The 24,268-nt window shown below is 40.2% G+C and overlaps 1 protein-coding gene across 2 annotated transcripts in view; it reads left to right on the forward strand.

The window, feature by feature from the left end:
• LOC111155691 (intersectin 1) overlaps positions 1-24,268 on the forward strand; it is a 212,594-nt gene that overhangs the window by 104,833 nt on the left and 83,493 nt on the right. For both annotated transcript variants that reach the window (XM_022515992.1, XM_022515993.1), the window contains exons 10-16: positions 1,742-1,879; positions 3,171-3,286; positions 8,960-9,222; positions 11,383-11,532; positions 11,955-12,095; positions 17,364-17,451; positions 17,812-17,951. In XM_022515992.1, coding sequence (XP_022371700.1) covers positions 1,742-1,879; positions 3,171-3,286; positions 8,960-9,222; positions 11,383-11,532; positions 11,955-12,095; positions 17,364-17,451; positions 17,812-17,951 — 1,036 coding nt within the window. The remainder of the gene's footprint in view (positions 1-1,741; positions 1,880-3,170; positions 3,287-8,959; positions 9,223-11,382; positions 11,533-11,954; positions 12,096-17,363; positions 17,452-17,811; positions 17,952-24,268) is intronic.

Consider the following 24,268-nt stretch of genomic DNA (forward strand, 5'->3'; position numbering starts at 1 on the left):
ATCAGTAGTGAGATGCTTAACTGACTGAGCCACCCAGGTGCCCCTATTTTGTAAGGAATTTTAATAGGCTTTGATTACTTTAAGTGATTCGAGGTTCATGATTTTGCCATAGAGCCCATTGATACGGTTGCTCCATAAATCAGTCCCTTCACCCATCCTGGTCCATTCTGCTCTGTATTAAGCGGTCTTCCTTTGAAATAGAAAATAATAATAGACCAGGTAATAAACATAATATGTTAATATTATTACCAGTTACATATTTATATAAATATATTTATAAAGCTATATTTATATATAATATTTATATTATAAATACCAGTTAATATGACACATCTAGATCTCTCTAAGTCTGAGTATGTACCAGAATCCTAGGACCCTCTGAAATGTAAACTTGAGAGCTAACATTTATGGAGGTTGATTGGTAGTTCATTAGGTGTTTCATGACACTAGAGTATATTGAAATGCTTAAGTATTTCATTTATAAGCTGCCCTCTTTGGAAAAAATACTTGAGTCTTCTACTAGAATATTATTATATTCCCTTTCTATACAATAAAAAGATGTTTTAATGAAGTGTTTACAACCATTATTTAGGCAAGAATTTGGGGGGGGGTGGATTCCCACCTGCCTTCTAATTGTATTTGCTGGGGAATGGCTGTAGTGGGGGCCGGGAAGGAGGAGAAGATGAGGAAGAGCAGGCAGGAGTCTGGCATCTGAAAATACAAAGCTCGAGGGACAGAAAGGAGATCATCGGTTGCCAGGGTCCGTGCGCAAGGCAAAGGGCTAAGAAATGCAGACGTTTGCCTGGTGATGGAACTGTTCTGTATATCGGGATACACAACGGAATCAGTCAGAACTTGCGGAACTGTACTCTAGAAAGGGCAAATGTCACTGCACGGCCATTATACTTTATAACAAAAACTGGCTTATGCCACTCAAGGAAATTTCAGATTTCAGAGGAATTTCTTGATTTAGGGTATCAGCAAAGCCAGGTTCCCAATGTCATATCTGAACGGTTGGCATGCTGGCGGACATCTTGGTTGTCTTACATCCTCTTTTGGCGCCCAGAAGTGATTAAAGTAAAATCCTGTTCTTAGATTCGCTGGAAAAATCTGTTTACTCTCACTAGCTACTAAGGGCAAGCTGATTATGAAGAATGGTAGCCATTGAATCTTGTGACTAAGGAGCAGCAAACATCTTGACTCTGGGCTGAAAGCTGTGAAGATCCGCCCTTGGAGGTCTAGATCAGCCGTTGGCCAGCTAATCTAAAGGAGTAGAACTTGGCCTGCACCTGTGTTTGTAAATGAAGTTTTACACCCATTTATTTATGTATCTGTGGCTGCCTTCCTGCCACAGGGGCAGAATTCAGTGTGAATAGAGACCACGTCTTGTGAAGCTTTGATGTTTACTCTCTGACCCACTAGTTTGCCGAGCATAGTGTTTAAAGACACGTAGGATGTGAGTACGATACATTTTAAATGGGCCGGCGAGGCTCGAGAAGAGGATAATTATAATCACAGTTAACATTTGCTGAGTGCTGGACACCATCCCAACAATTAGGATGGTCTCATTTTATCTTTGCAGCAGTACTACGAAATAGGTACTATTTTTATAAACCGAGGCCCAGTGAGACTCAACTGGCCTAGAGTCAGAATAAGGAAACAGAACATGTCAATCACTTGTGAATAGTAACACACATGCATTTTCATGAAACTGGAATATGGTTATCTTTTGGTTGAATAGGAATCTTTCTGACATTGATCAAGATGGAAAACTCACAGCAGAAGAGTTCATTTTGGCCATGCACCTCATCGATGTCGCAATGTCTGGCCAACCACTGCCACCTGTCCTGCCTCCGGAGTACATTCCACCTTCCTTTAGGTAAGGAACACTTGGCTCTTACAAGAAATTGTGTATCTGGTCTGTGAGTTTCAGACTGGGCTTTGCTGGCTGTGTCTCTTTTAGTCATTTTTATTCCTGGCAAGGAAATGAAATATCCATGAATTCAAGAAAATGTTCTTATCTAGGTCCTGTGTTAATCTTGGGTGTGTTCTGTTCTTTAAAGTACCTATAGTCTATTAGTGAAACATCAAAAAGTTGTCAGTTTTTGTACCAATCTATCTAGTCAACGTTTACCAAAAATTTTAGCAGTTAAAGTGAAACCGTATTAACCCATACATAGAAACTAAGGCAGGGAGATTCTGCCTGTGAATTCTACACCTCGGTTAAGTAACAAAACACGGGCGGTGTAGAAGTTACAATCAGGAAGATAATTAAAGAAAATTATCCAGGTCCGAAACACAGCTTCAGCGGAGTTGTCAAGAGAGTAGACCAAAGTCCAGTTGGGAGGAATGTGCCGTGACTCATGTCCTCTGCCTTGGTGCACCACACACGCCTCCCCTCCCGGACAACGACGGCTCATGGCTTTAACCTTAAAAGACAAGTATGAAATCTTAAACACAGAGAACAGAGAAAGAAAGACAAATAGGAATTTCTGTCCTGATGCCGCGCTGGGTGGGTAGATCCCCATAAAGGTAAGAGAAATGGTGTCATGGCTGTCCGCACTTGCATGAAGTGAGCCGAGAAATCTGGCTGTTGGAAGACACCACAGCTGGACACTTTGTCCGCAGAGTCTGACAGCCGCACGCGTCACTCACTCCAAGAGACTCAAGACTGGAGGCTGATGAAAAAGCATTAACGAAAAGGTAGATTGCTTTAAAAGAGGAAGGTTAATGGTTTAAGGTGGAACGAACCAGTAAACTAAATGATTTGTTTTAGGGACTGTAAAGTATACTATGTCTTCCCTTGGTGGATTTATGTTCCATAAAAGGGTAGTGATATCCACAGTGAGCACTTGACTGTGACCCAGGCACTGTTCTAGACCACATGGTGGTTATTCACCAGTTCAGTCCTCTGGAATTGCCCTGATTTTGCTGATGGCTCTAGACATTTGAGCAAGCTGGGCGCTCTCGCGTCTGATGATACTCACGTAGTCATTTTTTAAAAACTCTTTGTAAGTGAGGAGGACCAAATCTTTATTTTTTCCTCACTGTAAGTGAAATTTACTCCATGATGTGGCATACTCCTCAACAGTTCTTTTCCTTGATTTGCTCAGTTCTACCTGGACCACTTTCTGTGACTCTGATTTTTCTCTTCTTTTACACCATTGCAGACGAGTTCGCTCTGGCAGTGGTGTGTCTGCCATCAGCTCTGCGGCAGCGGATCAGAGGTTACCCGAGGAACCAGTTTTAGAAGATGAACAGCAGCAACTGGAAAAGAAATTACCTGGTAAGGCTGTCTTTATGTCATATTAGAGATGTGCTACCTCTGAGGCAACAGTGGAGGTAAAAATACATTTAGCTTCTGACATTCTTGCTGTGTTCCTTTAGGTCACCTTAGTCTGAAAGCAGACGCTCTTGATATGCTTTTGGATTTGAATATATGTAGAGAAAATAAGAACATTACGTACTTGGCTAATGCATCCTTGTTCATTTATTTATTTATTTATTTTGATTTTATTTATTTATTTGACTGAGAGACACAGTGAGAGAGGGAACACAAGCAGGGGGAATGGGAGAGGGAGCAGCAGGTTTCCCACTGAGCAGGGAGCCTGATGGGGGGCTCGATCCCAGGACCGTGGATCATGACCTGAGCTAAAGGCAGACGTTTAACGACTGAGCCACCCAGGCGCCCTCCCTTGTTCTAACTTTTAAATTAAAATCTGATTATTTACCACTAAACAAAAATTTCCTAAATGTTATTTATAAAACGCTCAAAATTGGTACACCTTTATGGCGCTTGCTCAGTACGAGCAGTATAGAAATAGCATGTGAAATTGCCTACTGTTATTTTCTCCTATTGTTATAAGAAAATTGGAAACTCCTTAATGACAGAAAGCTATTTTAAATTTAATATGAACCTATTTTTAAAAATCCTCATTTATAATAATAAACCTATCACACTATTAAAATGTGCTAAGGTGGCTATGAATTATTAATGAGGAAATGATAATTGATACTAAGAAGCAAGTGAAATTTATTATGGGAGTCTCTTTATATTAAATACTTTGTCAGTGTCATGTAGCTGCATTTAAAGTGCTCAGTGGGGGGCACCCGAGTGGCTCAGTTGGTTAAGCGGCTGCCTTCGGCTCGGGTCATGATTCCAGGGTCCTGGGATCGAGCCCCGCATTGGGCTCCCTGCTCAGCGGAGAGCCTACTTCTCTCTCTCCCCCTCTCCCTGCCGCTCTGCTTACTTGTGCTCTCTCTCTAGCTCTCTGTCAAATAAACAAATAAAAAAAAATTAAAAAAAAAAAAAAAAAGAAGAAGAAACTCAGTGGTTAATTGACCTACTCAGGACACTAGCTCTTCCAGTTTCCTCTTTCAACTAAATTAGTTTTTGTTCACTGATAAACTTCTTACTGAAAATGTCTTTGGGGGCACCTGGGTGGCTCAGTGGGTTAAGAATCTGCCTTCAGCTCAGGTCATGATCTCGGAGTCCTGGGATCAAGCCCTGCAATGGGTTCCCTGATTAGCAGAGTCCGCTTCTCCTTCTCCACCCCTCCTGCTGCTTGTGCCCCCTCTCTCTCCATCTTAAATAAATAAATAAAATCTTGAAGGAAAGAGGGAAATGTCCTTGGTGGCTCAGTTGGTTGAGCATCCAACTCTGGGTTTTGGCTCAGGTCGTGATCTCATGGGTCGTGGGACTGAACCTGTTCTCAGTAGGGAGTTTGCTTGAGATTCTCTCCCTCTGCCCCTCCTACTGCTTGCATTCTCTCTCTCTCTTTCTCTTTCTCAAAAACAGTCTTTAAAGAAAATGTTCTTTATGAAAAGCTATGTGTTGAGTACAGTGAAGAATTTAAATATTAAGAACGTGGTCCATACCCTCTAGAAGGTTATAATATGATTGAGGATTTAGGGCATCCATAGAAACAATCATCGAAGCAGTATATAAGTGCAGTAAATCCCCAAGGACAGATTTACAGATGCATAGCAGAGTTTACTTAATAGATATTAATAGATCTTAGTAGATCTCTATGGAGGAGCTCACAGTTGTTTTGAGACTGGAGATGAATAGAGTCATTACAAGTGGAACGGAATAATATTTTGGGAAGATAATAATGGGAATGAATGGGAATGAAGTCTCATAGGCAAATAAGGACAGGAATCCTTTGTATTTGTGATTTTCTTTTCCTCTTGGTGGTGGTAGACGTTCATGTAGAGTTCTGAACAGGAAGTGATGTCAGCAGAGATTTTCGTTTGTTCATTCCTTCTTTCAGTGGCCTTGTATTATTTGCCTTTTATGGCGCAGAAATAGGGCCAGATATGTGTAGGCACTTTCAGGTATTTTTTTAATTGAGGTAAAATTCACATAACAGGAAATTGATCATTAAAACATACACAATTCATTGGCTTAGTTTGGGCTGCCATAATAAAATACAGTAGTCTGGGTGGCTTGAATAGCAGAAATGAATTTCTCACACTTCTGGAGGCCATTAAGTCTGAGATCGAGTGCCATCCAGTTTGGTTCCTGGTGAGGCTCTCTTTCTGGCATGCAGATGGCGGCCGCCTTTTATGTCCTCCTATCCCTTTTCCTTGGTGTGTGTACATGGGGAGAGGGAAGTAGAGCTATTTCTCTCTTCCTCTTTCTGATATCCATCCACACTGTAGCATGTATCATTACGTCATTCTTTTCTGTACTTGAGGGGGTTTTCAGTTTTAAGGTGGGATGGATGCTGCCTCTTCTGCGGTCACTAAAGGAGCAAAAAGGACAAGAAAACCAGAATTCACTTGCTCGGTTTGATCTCTAATCCATGATGGTAATATGTGAAGAACGTCTTTCTAAAGCAGTGAAGGCCAAGCTTGAGAATGTGGGGAGAAGCCAAGAAGGGATGCTCACAGCTACAGATCTTAAGACAATGGGTGAAGTGACAGTTCTTGAAATAGAGAACAATGGGAATGGCGTGCGGCACAGGCAGGCGATGAGAACTTCTCTTGTCTGGGGTTGGTTCCAAGGAGAAGCATGTGAGAGAAACACGAAATTGAATAGACACTGCTGAAAACATAAGGTACATGGAGGTTGGGTTTTTTTTTTTTAATATTTTATTTATTTACTTACTTATTTTGAGAGGGAGAGAACGTGCTTGCATGCGGGGGTGCATACGTGAGCGGGGGGGTGCAGTGAGTGGTGCAGAGGGAGAGAGACAATCTCAAGGAGACTCGCGCTGAGCATGGAGCCTGAGACAGGTCTTGACCCCATGACCCTGAGATCATGACCTGACCCGAAATCAAGAGTCGGACGCTCAACGGACTGTGTCACCCAGGGGCCCCGGGATTTTTTTTTCCCCCTTTAGAAGGAAAATAAAATGGTTGTAAACAGTATGCTAGCTAGGATTAGAGAAAAAAATGATTGGCTGGGAAGTAAGGCTAAAATTCATAATTGGTGTTCTCAAAGAAGGAAACTGAATAATGGATTAGAAAAAATTTACTGAATGTGACCCCCATATTGATGAGTACACAGTTAGATCTTCATTATGAAACACGGGATACTCACCCTCCTACCTCTCCTTTCAGAAATCATCTTTTTTGTTAAAATAGAAGACGCATCAGCACAGTTACCAACTAAGAGGAGAGGGGAGGGAGGGGTGGGGGGGGTCAGTTGCTCAATCAAGGTGATGGCGAAGGGAAAGCGTAGAGTAACAGGGAGGGAAGGAGGTTGGTGGTGATGCAGAGTGGCTGTTTTAGAAAGATTCTAAGTGCGGGAGGGGAGACTATGTTAGCAAAGAATTCAAGATTTTTTAAAACTGAGCTAAAATTGGTATATAGTAATAGTTTCAGGTGTACAACATAATTCAATATTGTGCACACTATAAAGTGATCACTACAGTTAAGTCTAGTGTCACCATCTGTCACCATACAGTTGACTGCCTTCACCCTCTCTGCCCACCCTCAAACTCCCTTTTTCTTTGATAACCTCCATTCTATTTCCATATCTGAGTTTTGTTTTTTAGATTCCATACGTAAGTGAAATCATGGGGTATATATCTTTGTCTGTTAGACTTAAACTTCACTTAGCATAATACCCTCAAGGTCCATCTGTATTGTCGCAAATGGCCAAGATTTCCTTCTTTTTGATGGCTCAGTAATAAGGTATGTACGTATGTACCACATCTGCTTTATCCAGCCAGCCATCGAGTCACACTCAGGTTGTTTCCATCTCTTGGCTGCTGTAAACAGTGCTATATTGGTATCTTTTCGAATTAATAGGTTTATTTTCTTCGGTAAATATCCAGAAGTAGAATAGGTGGTAGGTGGGTCATATGGTAGCTTTTGTTTGTTTGTTTAATTTTTTGAGGGGCTTCTATACTGTTTTTCTGTGGGGGCTGCACCAGTTCACATTCCTAACTGTGGGAGGGTACCCCTTTCTCCACAGTCGCTCCATCACTTGTTACTTCTTAATCTTTTTGGTGAAGTCATTCCGACAGGTGTGAAATAACATCTCATCATGGTTTCGATTTGCATTTGCCTGACGATGAGTAAGAGCATCTTTTCGCATGCCTGTTGGCCATCCGTGTGGCCTCTTGGCAAAACTGTCTGATCAGATCCTCTGCCCACTCATTTGTTTGTTTTTACAATTTATTTCAGTAATCTCTCATCCAGTGTGGGGCTCGAACTCATGACCCGTAGACCAAGAATCGCGTGATTCTCTGAGCCAGCCGGGCACCCCAACCTCTGCCTATTTTTAAATCAGATTATTTTTTGTTGACTTGTATGAGGTTTTTTAAAAATTTATTTTGGATATTAGCTTGCTTTCAGATACATGATTTGCAAATTTCTTCTGTTCAAAAGGTTGCCTTTTCATTTTGTTCACGGTTTCCTTCGCTGTGCACAAGCTTTATAGTTTGATGTAAACCCTGTGTGTTTGTTTTTACTTTCACTGTTACTGCCTTTGGAGTCCATTCCAAAAAGCAGTGTTCCAGGAGCACTGTCACAGTGAGTTCCCTGCCTATGTTTTCTTCCAGGAGTTTTATGTTAATTCACATCTGTAATCTGTTTTGAGCTCATTTTTGTATCTGGTGTGAGAAGAAAGTGGTCTAGTGTCATTCTTTTGCATGTGGTAGATGTCAGCACCCTTTATTGGCAAAGACTTTTCTTTCCACATTGTATATTCATTCTTGCTTTGTTTGTTGTAAATTAATTGACCATTTAAGCATGGGCTTGTTTCTGGGCTGTCTCTTGGGAATCCATTGATCTGTATCTGCTTTTATGCCAATAATACTGTTTTGATTGCTATAGCTTTGCAGTGTAGTTTGAAATCAGGGAGCATGGTAGCTCTAGGTTTGTTCTTCTTTCTCTCAAGACTGCTTTGGCAATTTGTGGTCCTTTGTGTTTCCATATAAATTTTAGAATTATTTTAGTTCTGTGAAAAGTGCCATTGGACTGATAGGAACTGCACTGAATTTATAGCTTGCTTTGGTTAAGTTAATATTTTAACAATATTAATTCTTCCAGTCCAGTTCTGACTATGGAAAACTTTTCCGTTTAATCATGTCTTCAGTTTCTTTCATCAGCGTCTTACAGTTTCCATTGTGCAGGTCTTTCCCCGTCTACAATAAATTTATTCCTAGGTATTCTTCGTGACACCACTGTAAGTGGGATTGATTTCTTAATTTCTCCTTATGATAGTTCGTTATGAATGTCCAGAAATGCAACCAGTTTCTGTATATTGATTTTGTATCCTGCAGTTTTACTGAATTATTTGTTCTAAAAGTTTCCTGGTGTCAAAAAAACAAAAGCTTGTTGGCGTCGTCGTAGGGCTCCTCCGGGAGGCACAGGCAGGGCGGGAGGCTCAGGGGGCTCTGGTTGGCGTTTGCACTACACCTGTCGGATGTGCCTGAATTTTCCTTTGAAAACAGTATGTTGCAAATCGTGACTTCTGGACGTTTTCGTGTTTCTCGTTTGCAAGTAACCTTCGAAGATAAGAAGCGTGAGAATTTCGAACGTGGCAATCTGGAGCTGGAGAAGCGGAGACAGGCGCTCTTGGAGCAGCAGCGCAAGGAGCAGGAGCGCCTGGCGCAGCTGGAGCGCGCGGAGCAGGAGCGCAAAGAGCGGGAGCGCCAGGAGCAGGAGCGCAAGCGGCAGCTGGAGCTGGAGAAGCAGCTGGAAAAGCAGCGGGAACTAGAGCGTCAGAGAGAGGAGGAGAGGAGGAAAGAAATCGAGAGACGAGAGGTGAGCCGCCACGGAGCCTACAATGAGTGCATGTGTTCTTGCTCCCCTTCTTCCTTAATTAGTCACATAATCGATTAATACCGTCCAGAGCAATTTTCCTTACCCCAAAAAGAAATTTCTTTCCCATATGGCAGTTACTCCCCATCCCCCTCTCCTCCTGGCCCCCGGCAGCCACGAATTTCCTTCCTGTCTCTGTGGGTTTGCTCCCGATGGACATTTCGCAGACATGGAATCACACACTAGGTGACTTTTGTGTCTCGTTTCCACCCAGCATGTTTTCGGGTCCCAAGCTGTAGCAGGAGTCGGTACGTTATTCTTTCTTACAACCGAATAATACTCCATCATGTAGATGGACCGCATTATATTTATCCATTCATCAGCTGATGGCTGTTCGACTTGTTTTCGGCTTTGTTGACTGATACAAATGATGTTGCTGAGAACATTCACGGTCAAGCTTCGGATAATCCAGTCTCGTAACAAACCACTGATGTTAGTTAAGAATTTCTCAGACTTTCTTTCTCTACATTTATATGTGTATGTAGAAATATTAAAGGTTATATAGTGGAAATGTTGGGGGTTTCGTGCAATTTTTTTTAACCCCTGTAATGGGATCATACTAATGATTCTGTGCCCTTTTTTTTTTCCACTTTAAAAATATATGTGTAGGAAATCTTCAGTATATTTGATGGAAGACCTCATAAATTTGGGGCCATACCTGGATATGGGCTAAGCCATTCTTTCTCTGAATTTCCAGTTTTAGAATATTGCTACAGAAGCACTGTCATGATTCTTTTGTGTGAGTGAAATCTGTCTTACATATGGGAGATTTTTCTTTATGGAAACACAATACTTTGGTTTCATCTCCTGTTGTTGCTTCAGGTAACTTAGAGCAGTAAGCCTTATTCAGGGAGACACACACAGATACTAATACCATTTTAATTTCCAGAATGGACAGCCTAAAAGTAGACCACTTTTCCTTTCTCAGTGTTTTGCTTTGTTTTGTATTTCTAAGACACTTCAGTGTATTTATTCAGAATTACTTAATGGTCATTTACCATGTGCCAGGCATCGATAGTCCCCAGAGTAGTTGTAGAAAAGTACTTCAGTGTCCTCAGGCCCAAAGGGTGGTTGGAGGACAGGTATATGAGAAGCAGTAACAATGGGGCACCCTGGGTGGCTCAGTGGGTTAAAGCCTCTGCCTTAGGCTTAGGTCATGATCCCAGGGTCCTGGGATCGAGCCCCGAATTGGACTCTCTGCTCAGCAAGGAGCCTGCTTCCACCTCTCTGCCTGCTTGTGATCTCTGTGTCAAATAAATAAATAGAATCTTTAAAAAAAAAAAAGCAGCAGCAGTAACAATGAACAGTGACAGTGACAGGTGGGGGCACCAGGGTGGCTCAGTCGGTTAAGCATCTGCCCTAGGCTCAGGTGATGATCTCAGGGGCCTGGCGTTGAGCCCTGAGGTTGGGAGTCTGCTCTTCTCCCTCCGTCCTCTGTTCCTCCCCCTGCTCTTGCTTGCTGTCTCTCAAAAAAAAAAAATAAATAAATAAATCTTTAATAAAAAAGAAAAAAAGAGTGCCAGGTGCTCTGGACGTGTTTACCTAGCGGCCATCAGAGTCCACTTTAAAGAGAGTGGTCATTGCCGCAGAAATTATGGAAGCTTCTATGGTAAAAAGAAAATGGACGATTATGGGGTTAGGGGATCAATAAATTTTAAAACTTGAGATGAGTAGTTTCTCATTTGATAAAAGTAAGTTTTTGTTTTGGGGGTTATTTTTTGTTTTTGTTTTTTGTTCTAGGGGTTTTAGTGTGACTTTACTAAAGACATTTTTCAGCTCTTTATGAGTCAGTGAATGAGGAAGAACAGTTTTTTATTACTTCAGACATTCTTAAAGGCATAAATAATCGAATTCTAATGATGACATGAATCCTGCCTGTCCTCATCTAACTATAATAGCTTTTCTAAATATTCTCTTCTTGCTAGAGAAGGAATACTGTATTTATGTAAATTTGGTTTTGCTCTTTTGTAATAGAAGTTTTTGCAATGTGTAACATTTTTATCCCTAAATGAAAAGACTTCTTGGGTGTTACATTTATTAAGAGACATTGTATCATGTCAGGACTAAAAAAACTACTAAGTTGTCTGTTCCTTCATGCCACAGGCTGCAAAGCGAGAACTTGAAAGGCAACGACAACTTGAATGGGAACGGAATCGAAGACAAGAACTACTCAATCAAAGGAACAAAGAGCAAGAGGACATAGTTGTACTGAAAGCAAAGAAAAAGACTCTGGAATTTGAATTAGAAGCTCTAGTGAGTCAAGTTTGATTATGCTTTGGGAATACAGTTGAGCCTTGAACGACACGGGGCTTATGGGCACAGATTCCATGCAGTCAGAACACTGTGTATAATTTTCAACTCCCCTAAAACCTAGCTGCTAGTAGCCTACTGTGGACCAGAAGCCTTACTGATAACATAAACAGTTAATTGACACGTACTTCGTATGTTACATGTATCATATACTGTATTCTTACAATAAATAAGTTAGAGGTAAGAAAATGTTAATACATTCATAAAGAAGCGAACATACATTTCAGGACTGTACTGTTACTTATTGAAAAAAATCCAGGTTGAAGTGGACCCATGTAGTTCAGACTTGTGTTGTTCAAGGGTCATCTGTTAACCCTGAACCGTTAAAAGTGGTAAGAATAATTACTATTTTTCATTTGTTAAAGAATGATAAAAAGCATCAACTAGAAGGAAAACTTCAAGACATCCGGTGTCGACTGACCACGCAAAGGCAAGAAATTGAGAGTACAAACAAATCCAGAGAGTTGAGAATTGCTGAAATCACACACCTACAGCAACAATTACAGGTGAGAAAATACACCCATTAAATGCTTTTAGGGTTTACAAGCCCTGCTTTTCCTCTCTTTCGTTTCACTCATTCATTCCTACAAGCATCCAGCATCTACCATGTACTAGGTGCTGGGAAGCGAAGATGAAGTAGACAGGAGTCTAAAAAGTAGGCTGTTGAGGAAACAAACTCAACACAATGTTTGCTGAGCCCTGCTGTGTGCCAGCCAGGGGCTCTCGGAGGCACTGAGGGTCCAGCAGTGAACAGGAGAGTCAAGAACCTCACCTTCATGGAGCTTACCTTCTATTTGCAGGGCAGACGGACAGTACCAAAAGAAGTCAAGTGTGTCCTCTATTAGTGTATGAAAAGTGCTCCAGAAAGTGAATAGGAAAAGAGTCCTGGGAAGGAGGAGGGTAGTAGGTTTTTTTTTTAAGATTTTATTTTTAAGTAATCTTGACACCCAACATAGGCCTTGAACTCATAACCCTGAGAACAAGAGTTGCATACTCCACTGACTAAGCCAGCCAATACAGCCTGAGGGCAGTATTTTTTACTTTTTTTTAGGATTTATTTATGTATGTATTCATTCATTCATTCATTTAGGGGTGGGAACAGAGGGAAAGAATCTCATCTCAAGCAGACTCCCCACTTAGTGTGGCACCTGACATGGGGCTTGATCTCATGACCCTGAGATCATGACCTGAGCTGAAACCACGAGTTTTGGACGCTCAGCAGACTGAGCCCCCAGGTGCCCCATCCAGCGCAGTATTTTGTATTAGGTGGTGAGGACAGGCTTCTCCGTGAGGGTCCCATCTGAGCAAAGACTTGAAAGAGAAATAGCTAAGTGGTGTGGCTGTCTGGCAGAGCAAGCTGAGGGCAGGGAGACAGCAGCGTGAGCGTTGTGACCTCGTACCCCATGTTCAGGATGTGGTCATAGCAAGGAGACCACCGTGGTTGCAGCTGACGGGATGGATTATGTAGGACCTATGTTTCGCCCATGCAGCTGGGTTTACTGGGATCGTGGCAGTATAAGGAGGTGCAGTTCAGTAGTCTAGGGGCAGTACCAGGGACAGACAGATGGTGAATAGTGGGGAACGTAGTGGAATGCCATACACAGTTCTACTTTCATTTTATTATGTATCCAGTGGTGACCACCACGTCACCATATTATCACCTGGCTTAGTTTCACTTGTTGAGACGGAAAGGGGTTGGGGGGGGGGGGCATCAGATTCATGTAGGTACCGTTCCTGCATGTGGCTGAGCATTTTTGAAGTTTGTGATTTTTCTCAGCCTGTTGATGTGGAGATTCGTCCATATTTCTGAGCGAATTAGTAGTTTGTTCCTTTTTATCACGGCGTAATATTTTCCCTATTTAGCCATTCACCTGTTGGTTGACATTTAGGTTCTTTCCAGTTGGGGACTTTTGTGTATAAGACTACAGTGAGTATTTAATTACAAGTCTTGATGTGGAAATACGTTTTCTTTCTGTTGGTTTAATTTTAGGAGTGCCATTAATGTGTCATATAAATATATGGTTAACGTATAGGGAACTGTCAGACTGTTCCCAGGTGGTCGTACCATTTTACACTCTCCCCAGCAGTGTGTGAGTGCTTCAGTACCGTGTGAATAGAAGTGGTAAGAGGCTTGGTTTTAAGGGGGAACCAATCAATTTCTGACCATTAAGTATGATGTGAGCTATAGATTTTTTTTAGATGCCCTTTATCCCCTTAGGGATTTTTCTCCTGTTCTTTTTTGCTGAAGGTTTTTTAAACCATGAATGGGTGTTGAGTTGGGTCATAATTTTCTTTTTCTGCATCTGCTGAGATATTTACATGTTTTTTCTCTTTACTTTGTTCATATGGTGATTTACGTTGATTGAAATTTGAATGTTAAACCAACCTTCCATTCCTGAGATAAGCCATACTTGGTCATGGTGTGTTACCATTTAAAAAAATAATTACTTGATTCAGTATGCTATTATTAAATATCTTTTAATTTAAATTCTTGAAAGATACTGGTTTATAGTTTTCTTGTAATGTCCTTATCATGTTTTGGTATCAGGGTAATAAACAAGAAAATAGTTGGAGAGTATTCCTTCCTCCTCCATTTTCTAAAAATGTTTGTGTTGAAATGGTGTTTTTCCTTTAAATTTTCATTCGTCAGTGAAGCTGTCTGGGCCTGAAGCTTTTTTTTGTGGTAGGATTTTAATAGCAAAATGTAGTTAATAGATACAGGGGTGTTCAGATTTTCTGTTCCTTTTTGAGTCTGATGATTTGTATCTTTCAGTGAATTTTTTCTTTTCATCTAAATTGTCAAATTTATTTGTATAGAGTTGTTTACAATATTCTGTTAATTCTTTGCAAGTCTGTAGTATCTGTAGTGATGTCACTTCTTTTATTCCTGATCATGGGAATTTGTATCTTCTTTCACCCTTCAACTTTTCCTCCTCTTTCCCTTCCTCTCCTTTCCCCTCCTCCTCTTCTCCATCAGTTCTACCTAGAAGTTTATTGATTTCATTGATTTTATTTTTTAAATAAGCTTTTGGTTGTATTGATTTTTATCTATGGTATATCTGTTTTGTGTTTCATTCATACTCTTTATTATTTCCTTCCATCTACTTATTTTGGGTTTAATTTGCTTTTTCTTAGCTTCATAAAAAGGAAGCTTAGATTATTGAATATGGACCTGTTTTCATTTCTGATATAAACATTTTATTAAGGTATATATTTCCTTCTAAGCATTGTCATAGCCATATTACCCAACTTTTTAATGTGTTTTCGTATCCATTCAGTTCAAAATCATTTTCTTCGTCATTTCTTCTTTGATGGATTATTTAGAATTATGCTAGTTAGTTTCCAAATATTTTGTTTGTTTTCCAGATATCTTGCTGATTTCTGATTTATTATGTGATAAGCTGTGAGCATCCTCTGTATGATTTCAATTCTTTTTAATCTTTTTAAGTTTACTGAGATGTATTTTATGGCTTAGTATATGATTGTGTTGGTGAATATTTTATGTGCACTTGTAAAGATTTTGTACTCTGTTATAGTTGGGCGGAGTGCCTCATAAACATTAATCAGAGCAAATTGATTCGTGGTGTTTTTTGTATTTTCTATGTCCTTCCTGATTTTGTGACCTCTTCTAGCTGCTGCGAGAGGCTATTGAAGACCCTATCATTATAAATTTTTCCTTTTTCCTTCGAGTTCTGTCAGTTATTGCTTCCTGTACTTTGAAGTCCTAATCAATTTGAGATATTAAGATAATGACTTACACTGTAAATAGTATCAGATGTTCACTGCTAGAAATTGTTCGAACATACTAAAAAATGCGTGTACATTTTAAAAGGATATTGTTCTATACGGTAACTTTTTATATGTCTTTCATTAACTATGAGAAATTTCATAAAATATTCTCTTGGAAAATTTAAGAATGAAGGCTATGTGTTTATTTATTATCCCACTGAATGCCCTGTGACCAAACACATTTTTTATTATATTTGATTGACACTAGTATGTTCACTTATTGACAATAAAATACAAATTAGGGTTCCTGAAAAAGTAGTGAAGTGAAAAATAATACATGGTTTGAAGACGGCCAGGTATATCATAGGCCATGAGATACTGGTTCCCTTCCTTATTGTTACTCGCGGATGAGTCAGGTAGCCCTTCCTGTTGGTTTATGACATATTTTAGAAATTTGGGTTGACATTTAAGAGTGATGTTTATATAAGTTAAATAGTCTCAGTGATCTGAGCAAGGTTTTATCTTGATGTGTCATTGTCTTGGTATAGGAAAGAAACTTTGGGATTGGGTAAGAGATCTTTCCTAAATATGTAAATTAATGAGAGGGGAGAATAGGAGGAGCTCAGCTGGCTGGGCCTTTTGGGGGAAACAATGTGAATTGTGTATTCTGTTTTGTCCAGATTGGGGGGAAACGAGTGTGGATTATTCATAAGAGAAGATGCTTCCAGATCCTCTCTGTTGAGCTATCTCTCTCTCCAGCTCAGAATTGTGGTACACAAAGATTTATTGCATACGAGCCAGTCTGTACCTAAGGATGGTTGTTCCAAAAAAGACTGTTTCTTGGTCTCTGGTGAAAATTTTCAATTAAGGCATTTTTATTTTCTCAAACCAAAAACCAGTGCATAGAGATTTTTTTTTTCAAGTTTTTACTTAAATTCCATTTAGTTAATGTACAACGCTTATTAAGTTTCAGCTGTAGTATATAGTGATTCATCACTTACGTACGATGCCCAGTGCTCATCACGGGTGCCTCCTTCGTGAGACTTTGTTTTTCCTTCATCAAGGTAAAAATGAAAGTCAAGTATTCGTTCTTCTGTGCTGGAAAGGCTTGTCATTTTACCGAAACGTGTAGGAACTATATGGGATAATCTCAGCTGAACTTAAGCAAATACAGTGCTTGACAGGTCATCCATGAAAACTTCAAATAGCCTTTCATGGTGTGTGTTAGCTTTTTTCTTATATCAGGTAAAAAATGGTTGGTTCAGGACTTTTATGTACCTTTTTAAAATTATAGGTCCATCCTCAATGGTGGAAAACATATATGGCAGCCAAGCTTCTACCATGAGAAATCTCTTCTTTCTATTTCCGTCTTCAGCTGTATGGGTGAACCTTAATTCAGCCCTACTAAGTATCAAAGTTCAGAGTAGAGTAGTTCCTATTCAAACTACTCTGTCAGTTCACAAACAGTCACTGCATTTACATTGGATCCCAGTGCAAGGGAGAGATCGATACTTTCAGTTTTCTCTGCTGAGTTGTACTTAAAGTACATTTTTTTTAAAAGATTTTATTTATTTATTTGACTGAGAGAGATCACAAGTAGATGGAGAGGCAGGCAGAGAGAGAGAGAGAGGGAAGCAGGCTCCCCGCTGAGCAGAGAGCCCGACGCGGGACTCGATCCCAGGACCCTGAGATCATGACCCGAGCCGAAGGCAGCGGCTTAACCCACTGAGCCACCCAGGCGCCCCTTAAAGTACATTTTTGAAAGCTTCTAAATAGGCAGTAAGTCAATAAAATTTAAGAAATCTCAAGAGAGCTCTAACTGTCTTAACTTTATTTCAGTGAAAAGCATTTGGCACATAGTTAATTGCTTGGCAAAAAAGCAAGAACTGCCCTGACTGGTGATTAAATGCAGTTTCTAATGTAGGATTTGGGATGAGATTAGAAGAGTCTTTGAGGGATGAGAAAACGCACTTGTCTGCCTGGAGGTGGAATGTCCACGTAGTTTTCCCTGTCAGTTCATTGTTGTTTTCCTCCTTTTCTCCTAGGAGGCTCAGCAAATGCTTGGAAGACTTATTCCAGAAAAACAGATACTCAATGACCAACTCAAGCAAGTTCAGCAGAACAGTTTGCACAGTAGGTGTTTGCTTTTTAAAGTCGGCCTTCTCCTTTTCTACTGGCGTGACGTTCCTTCGGTAAAATGAGAACATTAAAAACCATTTTCCTGGGGCGCCTGGGTGGCTCAGTGGGTTAAGCCTCTGCCTTCGGCTCAGGTCATGATCCCGGGGTCCTGGGATCGAGCCCCGCATCGGGCTCTCTGCTCAGCGGGGGGCCTGCTTCCTCCTCTCTCTCTGCCTGCCTCTCTGCCTGCTTGTGATCTCTGTCTGTCAAATAAATAAATAAAATCTTTAAAAAAAAACAAAAAACAAAAAAACAAAAACCATTTTCCTCATTGCCAGTTTGCTTTTCTTATCTTGCAATGTTTTTCCAAAATAGGAGATTCACTTCTGACACTCAAAAGAGCGTTAGAAGTAAAAGAACTCGCTCGCCAGCAGCTACGAGACCAACTGGATGAAGTTGAGAAAGAAACAAGATCAAAACTACAGGAGATTGATATTTTCAATAATCAGCTGAAGGTAACTGTTCTCTGTGTCCCTACGTATATGTTCTACCCTTTAATTTTTCTAACTGGCAAGATGATGAGTTGGTACTTGATTCCAGAGAGAAAAATTTATGATGCTGGTTTGTCATCCTTCCGGCAAACGTGCATACTTAAAGATGAGTGTTACACAATCCAAAATGCACTTTCTCCTAAACATATAAAGATGAATTTGGCATCTGTAAATGACAGCTGAGTGGCCCCCACACGACATCTGTCTTTAACCGGGATTATGTTTTTCTACATCTCCATCCCTTCGTCTGTTGACAACTCCATCAAGTTGAAGTCCAAAAGCAAGGCTCCAAAAGGGTCTTTAGCATTCTTGAAGACTGCTAAAAAGGGATTGTTTTCTCTTTTTTTTTGTAAACTAAGAATTTTTCTGCCACTTCTTACCTTCAAGATTGTCCTTGAAGGTAAATCTTTATTTTGTAACCTCTCATTTTAAAGTATTACCGTTGAATGGAGTAATTGCTTTTGTCTCTGTGGCAAACGTGGTACGCGGTTTTGTCACATTTACATGGTAAAATTCTGGAAAATGCCAGAGCTCTTAGGAACATGGAAGTGGTTGTGACAGCCTTCTTTGGATTTGGTGCCTTTGATTTAATTTGCAACTTAACATCTTACAACCATTAACTCTTATCTTATAACAAAACCAGAATGCAAGCACTTACTGTCCTACCAACAATGAGCACGTATACTATAGATTTAAGTAGATACTGGAGTTTTTAATCAATCATGTTCTTTTTTTTTTTTTTCAGAGTTTATTTATTTATTTGACAGAGAGCACAAGTAGGCAGAGAGGCAGGCAGAGAGGGGGGAGGCAGGCTCCCTGCTGAGCAGAGAACCTGATGCGGGGCTGGATCCCAGCACCCTGAGATCATGACCTGAGCCGAAAGCAGAGGCTTAACCCACTGAGCCACCCAGACGCCCCATAATCAATCTTCTTCTTAAAAGAAATGGAGTTCCCACTGTTTTTCAAACACCCAGTTTTGTTTTCCATCTCAAAATATTTTATACTTAACTCTGGCTAATTTTGCGTTTGGCACTGGAAAAAGGAGAACTCTTTTATTATTAAAAAATAGGAAAAAATTAGAAAGCGTATTTGTGATATTTAGTTGGCCTTTGAATTGAAATTCTAGGCCAAATTGTTCAGACCTTTGAGTTTGTGGTATTTTTGCTTCCCCTGCCCGCCGCAGAGTAATAGGTAATGAAACTTTCTCCACTGTACAACGCCAGGCAAGTGCTCTTAGGGGACATATTATTTGATCCAACTTAGCGTTTATCTTTGCTTTCATTCTTACACAGAATCTGTGTGTGTGTGTGTGTGTGTGTGGTGTATGTACGTTCCACACTTATACGTATATGGTGGTATGAGATACGTAAGTATGGAAAGTAGAGCTTCTCTGTCTTGAGAATAAACACAGTAAAAATGCCCACATGAATCCTCACTGTGACTTGTCACTATCTCAGGCAAAAAGAATATGATCACAGTGCTTTTTAATAGTTTCTTGGAGCACAAACGGTTAAACATTTGGGTCTCTTCTGAACCCAGGCATTAGTCCAGATTTCTGCCTTATTCTTAAGATTCCTTTTTCTTGCAAAATGACTCCCAAAGCAAAGTTCATGTATTTAGAGGATGACGCTGCAGTGGGTGATTTTTTTTTTTTTTTTTTTTTTTCCAAATGCCTAGCCTGTTTATGGAGCGTTTTGGCCTATTGGAATACCATTGCCATTGCCGAAGAGAACACCTGCCGAGGTGGCCTCAGTCCCTCTTACTGTGTGGCATTGACATGCTGGCTTGACTTAGAGCAGCTGACAAAGGCTGGCATCAGCCTTTCCTGCCACTCGATTCCTTTCCCCAGATGTACTCATTCTGAAATAAGAACAGTGCTGTCTTCCATTTTTATTTTGTTTTTTCCATTATTCACTTCAAGTTTAATGTAGAGTGTGAAAAAGGATGAGCCAGTGTAGCTTTATTATTTTATTTAACAACTCATGGGGAGGCCTTAACAAATACATTTTATTGCCTTACAGTTACTTTTTCTAGTATTCCTCTCCTGTCTGGTGAAACCAAAACAGAAACAGTTAAATTGAAGCATCAAAAGATTTATAATGTGATCGAGACAACCCTAGAGGCTGATTTTAGATATAGTCTCCTGAGTATGACCTGCCTCCTTTTCCTTGTTGTAGTGATGTTGGAAAATAGGAATCATTTTCTCCCTGACTTTAGAGCACGTGTTCATCAGTAGCTATCATCATTGAATGATGAGACGGACCAGGAGAGCCAGCGTTCCAACACCTGGGGTTTCCTCGGTGCCTCTCGTGGTCTAGCAGTGCCTTTACAGCATTCACGCTAATGATGCAAAAATTACTTCTGCCTTGCTGGGAGTGAAACTTTGGCGATCATCCAGTCATCTCATGCATCTTATCTGATGGTGTGGATTTGCTACATCCAAAACCTCCCCTCCCAGAAGGAAACCAGCTGGAGATCTAGAAGAAAATGTAGGACTTAACAGTTTTATTCAGTCATTATCGGCTGGTATGGTGACACTGGAGTGCCTTATGGAACTCAGAATATAAACTTAGTTGAGCGGGGTGTTAAACCTGTCTTCAGTGGCTGACTCCCCAAATGAGGATTCCAGGGAACAAAAATCAATTTCCATATTTCTCTGGTAGACAACTGCTTGCAATAAGTTACTCGCTTCTTTTGATGCAAACTCGAAGTCATGTGTAGTCCCTAACTTAGAAGGTCACGTAGGCACTCGGCTTTTGCCCAGTTTCTGAGGTATAAAACCATGATCAGGATGTCTTAAATATATTTAGTTTCTTCTTTTTTTTTTTTTAAGATTTTATTAATTTATTTGACAGAGATGACAAGTAGGCAGAGAGGCAGGCAGAGAGAGAGGAAGGGAAGCAGGCTCCCTGCTGAGCAGAGAGTCCGATGTGGGGCCCAGGACCCCGAGATCATGACCTGAGCTGAAGGCAGAGGCTTTAACCTACTGAGCCACCCAGGCGCCCCTCTTTTTTTTTTTTTTTTTTTTTAAAGATTTTATTTATTTATTTGAGAGAAAGAGAGAGAATGAGAGAGAGAGAGAGCATGAGAGGGGAGAGGTTAGCCGGAGAGGCAGACTCCCTGCCGAGCAGGGAGCCTAATGTGGGACTCGATCCCGTGACTCCAGGATCACGACCTGAGCCGGAGGCAGTCAGTTAGGCAACTGAGCCACCCAGGAGCCCTGTATTTAGTTTCTTAAACACAGAAGAGTTTAGAGAGTAGGTATGTTTTATCACTGCCCCGCCCCTTTTTTTAAACATACTGATTCAGTCTTTTCTACCAAGTTCAGATTCATTCTTCTTTTAGGAGTCTCTGCTTTCTCTTCACCTGAGGTAGAATTACATTCCTGCTTCCTCACCCAAAACCAGGTAACCAATGATGGAAATGCTCAAGTCATTAATTCAAGGGGGAAAAAGATTACTTTTGCAGTCAGGTTAGCCAGTGTATGTTTCATCTAGGTAGCAACATACTGAAAACATAAAGCGTGTTTACAATTACAGTCATGATTTTAAACAGCTCCAGATTCAGAGATACGAAACAAAAGGTCTCTAGAGTCGTCTTCCTGATCTCATAGAAATCGAGGGCTCCTTCTTTCCTTTCAGACAAAGCTGTTTTTCCATTATTTTTATAGACAGTTACCTAATAGATGTGATATTTATGTATTTGATAAATAATCCCAAGATGCAACTGTCTTTCATTTTCTAATTTATCACCCCAAACCAAGAATTACTTGAGAAGCAGAGGAATCCCAGTGTAGCAAATAGACTGTGCTTTTTCAAGGTCATAGGAAAGGGCTTGGTGGGGGGCAATGGGGAGGGTGGGGGGGTAAGAAATGGTAGCACACTGAGATATTGACTATTTTGTGCTAAAAATCCCCTGATTGGCATCCTTTGTATTTCTTCTGCCTTTTATATGAACAGTAAATTTCAGCTTTCTGATGATCAGATGAAAGATTTGACCAGGGATTTAATCATGAATAATGGATTTTGTTTGTAATTATTGCTAATGCGAATTAATACTTACTTTTACTTCAGTGGATTCTATTTGTTTACCATACTTACTCTGCTTTTAAAAATGCACTCTGTATGCCAAATATTTGCTCATACTAAGGAATAACTAGTTCTCTCATTCATTTTTTAGAAACATCAATTTAAACATTTTCTATGAACTTCTCCTTTTACTTAATTTTACATGAAAATCAAAAACTCTTAATATTTTTTGAAGAAGCTGTGTGCCTTAGGCACATAGAGACATTCCTGTCATTGTTTTTCTTACATACGGTGCCTAACCTATAGGTATAAAATTGTGGTTCTAGCAAGTGTCAAATAACGTTACCAATAGGGACTTGTCAGATAGAAGCACTTGACTTCTCCTTGCCCTTGGCAATGTTAATAGTCACTTGTACCAGTTTTCTTTGACACGGACAGCCTAATATTCCATATTTTCGTATCTTAGCTATGATACAGGGCGGCAACATACTGTACGGCTTATCGTTTTCAAGGTGTTAAGTGTGTGCCACATAAGACACTCAGCACTCAGAGAGGCAAGACGGTGTGTTTCATGTTGAAAAGCTTGAGTCCGTGCTGGTTCCCGTCTAGTCATTGTGTGCTAGGCAACAAGTCCTAATGTGAATGACGTTTACATTAGAGCATTTCTTTCTTCCAGTCAGTGTCAATGGAGGAGGCCATATTGCTGGGCCTGGCCCTTCTCCTGGGCTGTGTCATCCCCTTAAACTCCTTTCTGAAGGTGCCCATGCCCTTCTCGGGCAATGCACCTCCTTCTCAGATGAAGAGAAATGAACTCTCTCCAGTTCTGTGCTCGTTTCCCCCGCACAGTCGAGTGCTCTGTGTCTAAGAGAGTTTCCCATGAGCACGAAGCCTTCTTTGTCAAAGTCAATGATTAGTTACTATAAATCGTGGAGTATAAATCGTGTCCTCTTGACAAATTGTGTGTGTGGTGGAAGCCCTCAGCTACAGGCTAGATAAGGTACTGTAAACTGTGGTCTTGTCTTTATAGCAAGTATTTTAATAGGTCATTGGATTGGCCACTTGGCCGCGAAATTTTGGAAAGACAGCGCTCAACCGTGATTTTGATTTTGTGTGCGTGTTTCCATCAAATGGGAGTCAGTATTATAGTCAGTAATACTATTCTAAAAATGGACAGTATTTTATTTCTTAGCAAAATTGAGTATTTCAGACTAACTCAGAATTACGCATTGTATTTTTTAAATATACTTGGGAAATCCAGGCTTCTTAGACACAAGAGGCTGTTAAGAGAGAGAACTTCTGCCCATATGATACCTGTCTGAAAAAATGTTCCTAAGAACTGAATTGATGTTAAAATGAAAATGCCAGTTATAGTAAATAAGGGGTTTTGGTTTAACTGAGGCTTTTATACTCTTGTTTTCAGACACTTGTTTTCACGGCAGCCTCCTTCATTATGAAGGCAGTGAAGGGCAAAATGTTTAGCAACCAGGGAAAAAGAGAAAAGAGCTGGAGAACAAACTGCAGAACAGAATGAGAAGTCAGGAAAAAAAAAATGCAAGTAAGGGAAATAATGAAGGAAAGAAAAAGATCCAGAAAGAGGAGGTACAGAGACAGCAAGAGAAATCAGCGTAAACTCAAATAAAATAACAACATTGTTTTCTTATATTAATAGAATAATGTTTGGCTGTTTGATGCTTTGCTGTCTGCTTTTGTTCATGCTTAAATTTTCTTTTTACCTGTGTGATCCTTATGAAAAGACCTGTTCAGCACAGAAAGTAATAAAACTCTCTCATTCAATGTACTTGTGATTGTGGAAGCTTTATGCAGATTCCTTGAATAAAGAAAAAAATCAGAACATGCCCGAGCCTCAAAAGAATTAACAGGTGTTATATATACCAGACTCTGGGCTGTACCCATAGGCTTGGTTGGTTGGTTGGCTTCTTTTATAGCGGGGGTTTTCCTTTTGAGGTCTTGAAAAAAATATTTAACAAAAGGTCATTTGGGGAAGGGAAAAAAGCAGAATTCAATCTTTTGAAAAACATTTTTTTTTTATTCTCTTGTTTAGCCAGAGCCTCTGACCGTTTTATGGTTTAGAATAACCTATATTTAAAATAATGGGTTATTGATTTATAAGATGAAACTGAGACATTTTGGGAAAACTCAGATTTTCAGGACAAAACAGAGTCCGTTGGTAACAGCAGGGTAGATACCAAAGCCTCTTGGGAGACGTGGGTGAAGATTCTTAATTAGCTCTAC

Source organism: Enhydra lutris, unplaced genomic scaffold (genome assembly GCF_002288905.1).
Source record: "Enhydra lutris kenyoni isolate GAN:26980312 unplaced genomic scaffold, ASM228890v2 scaffoldscaffold43, whole genome shotgun sequence".
NCBI classification, from domain to species: domain Eukaryota; kingdom Metazoa; phylum Chordata; class Mammalia; order Carnivora; family Mustelidae; genus Enhydra; species Enhydra lutris.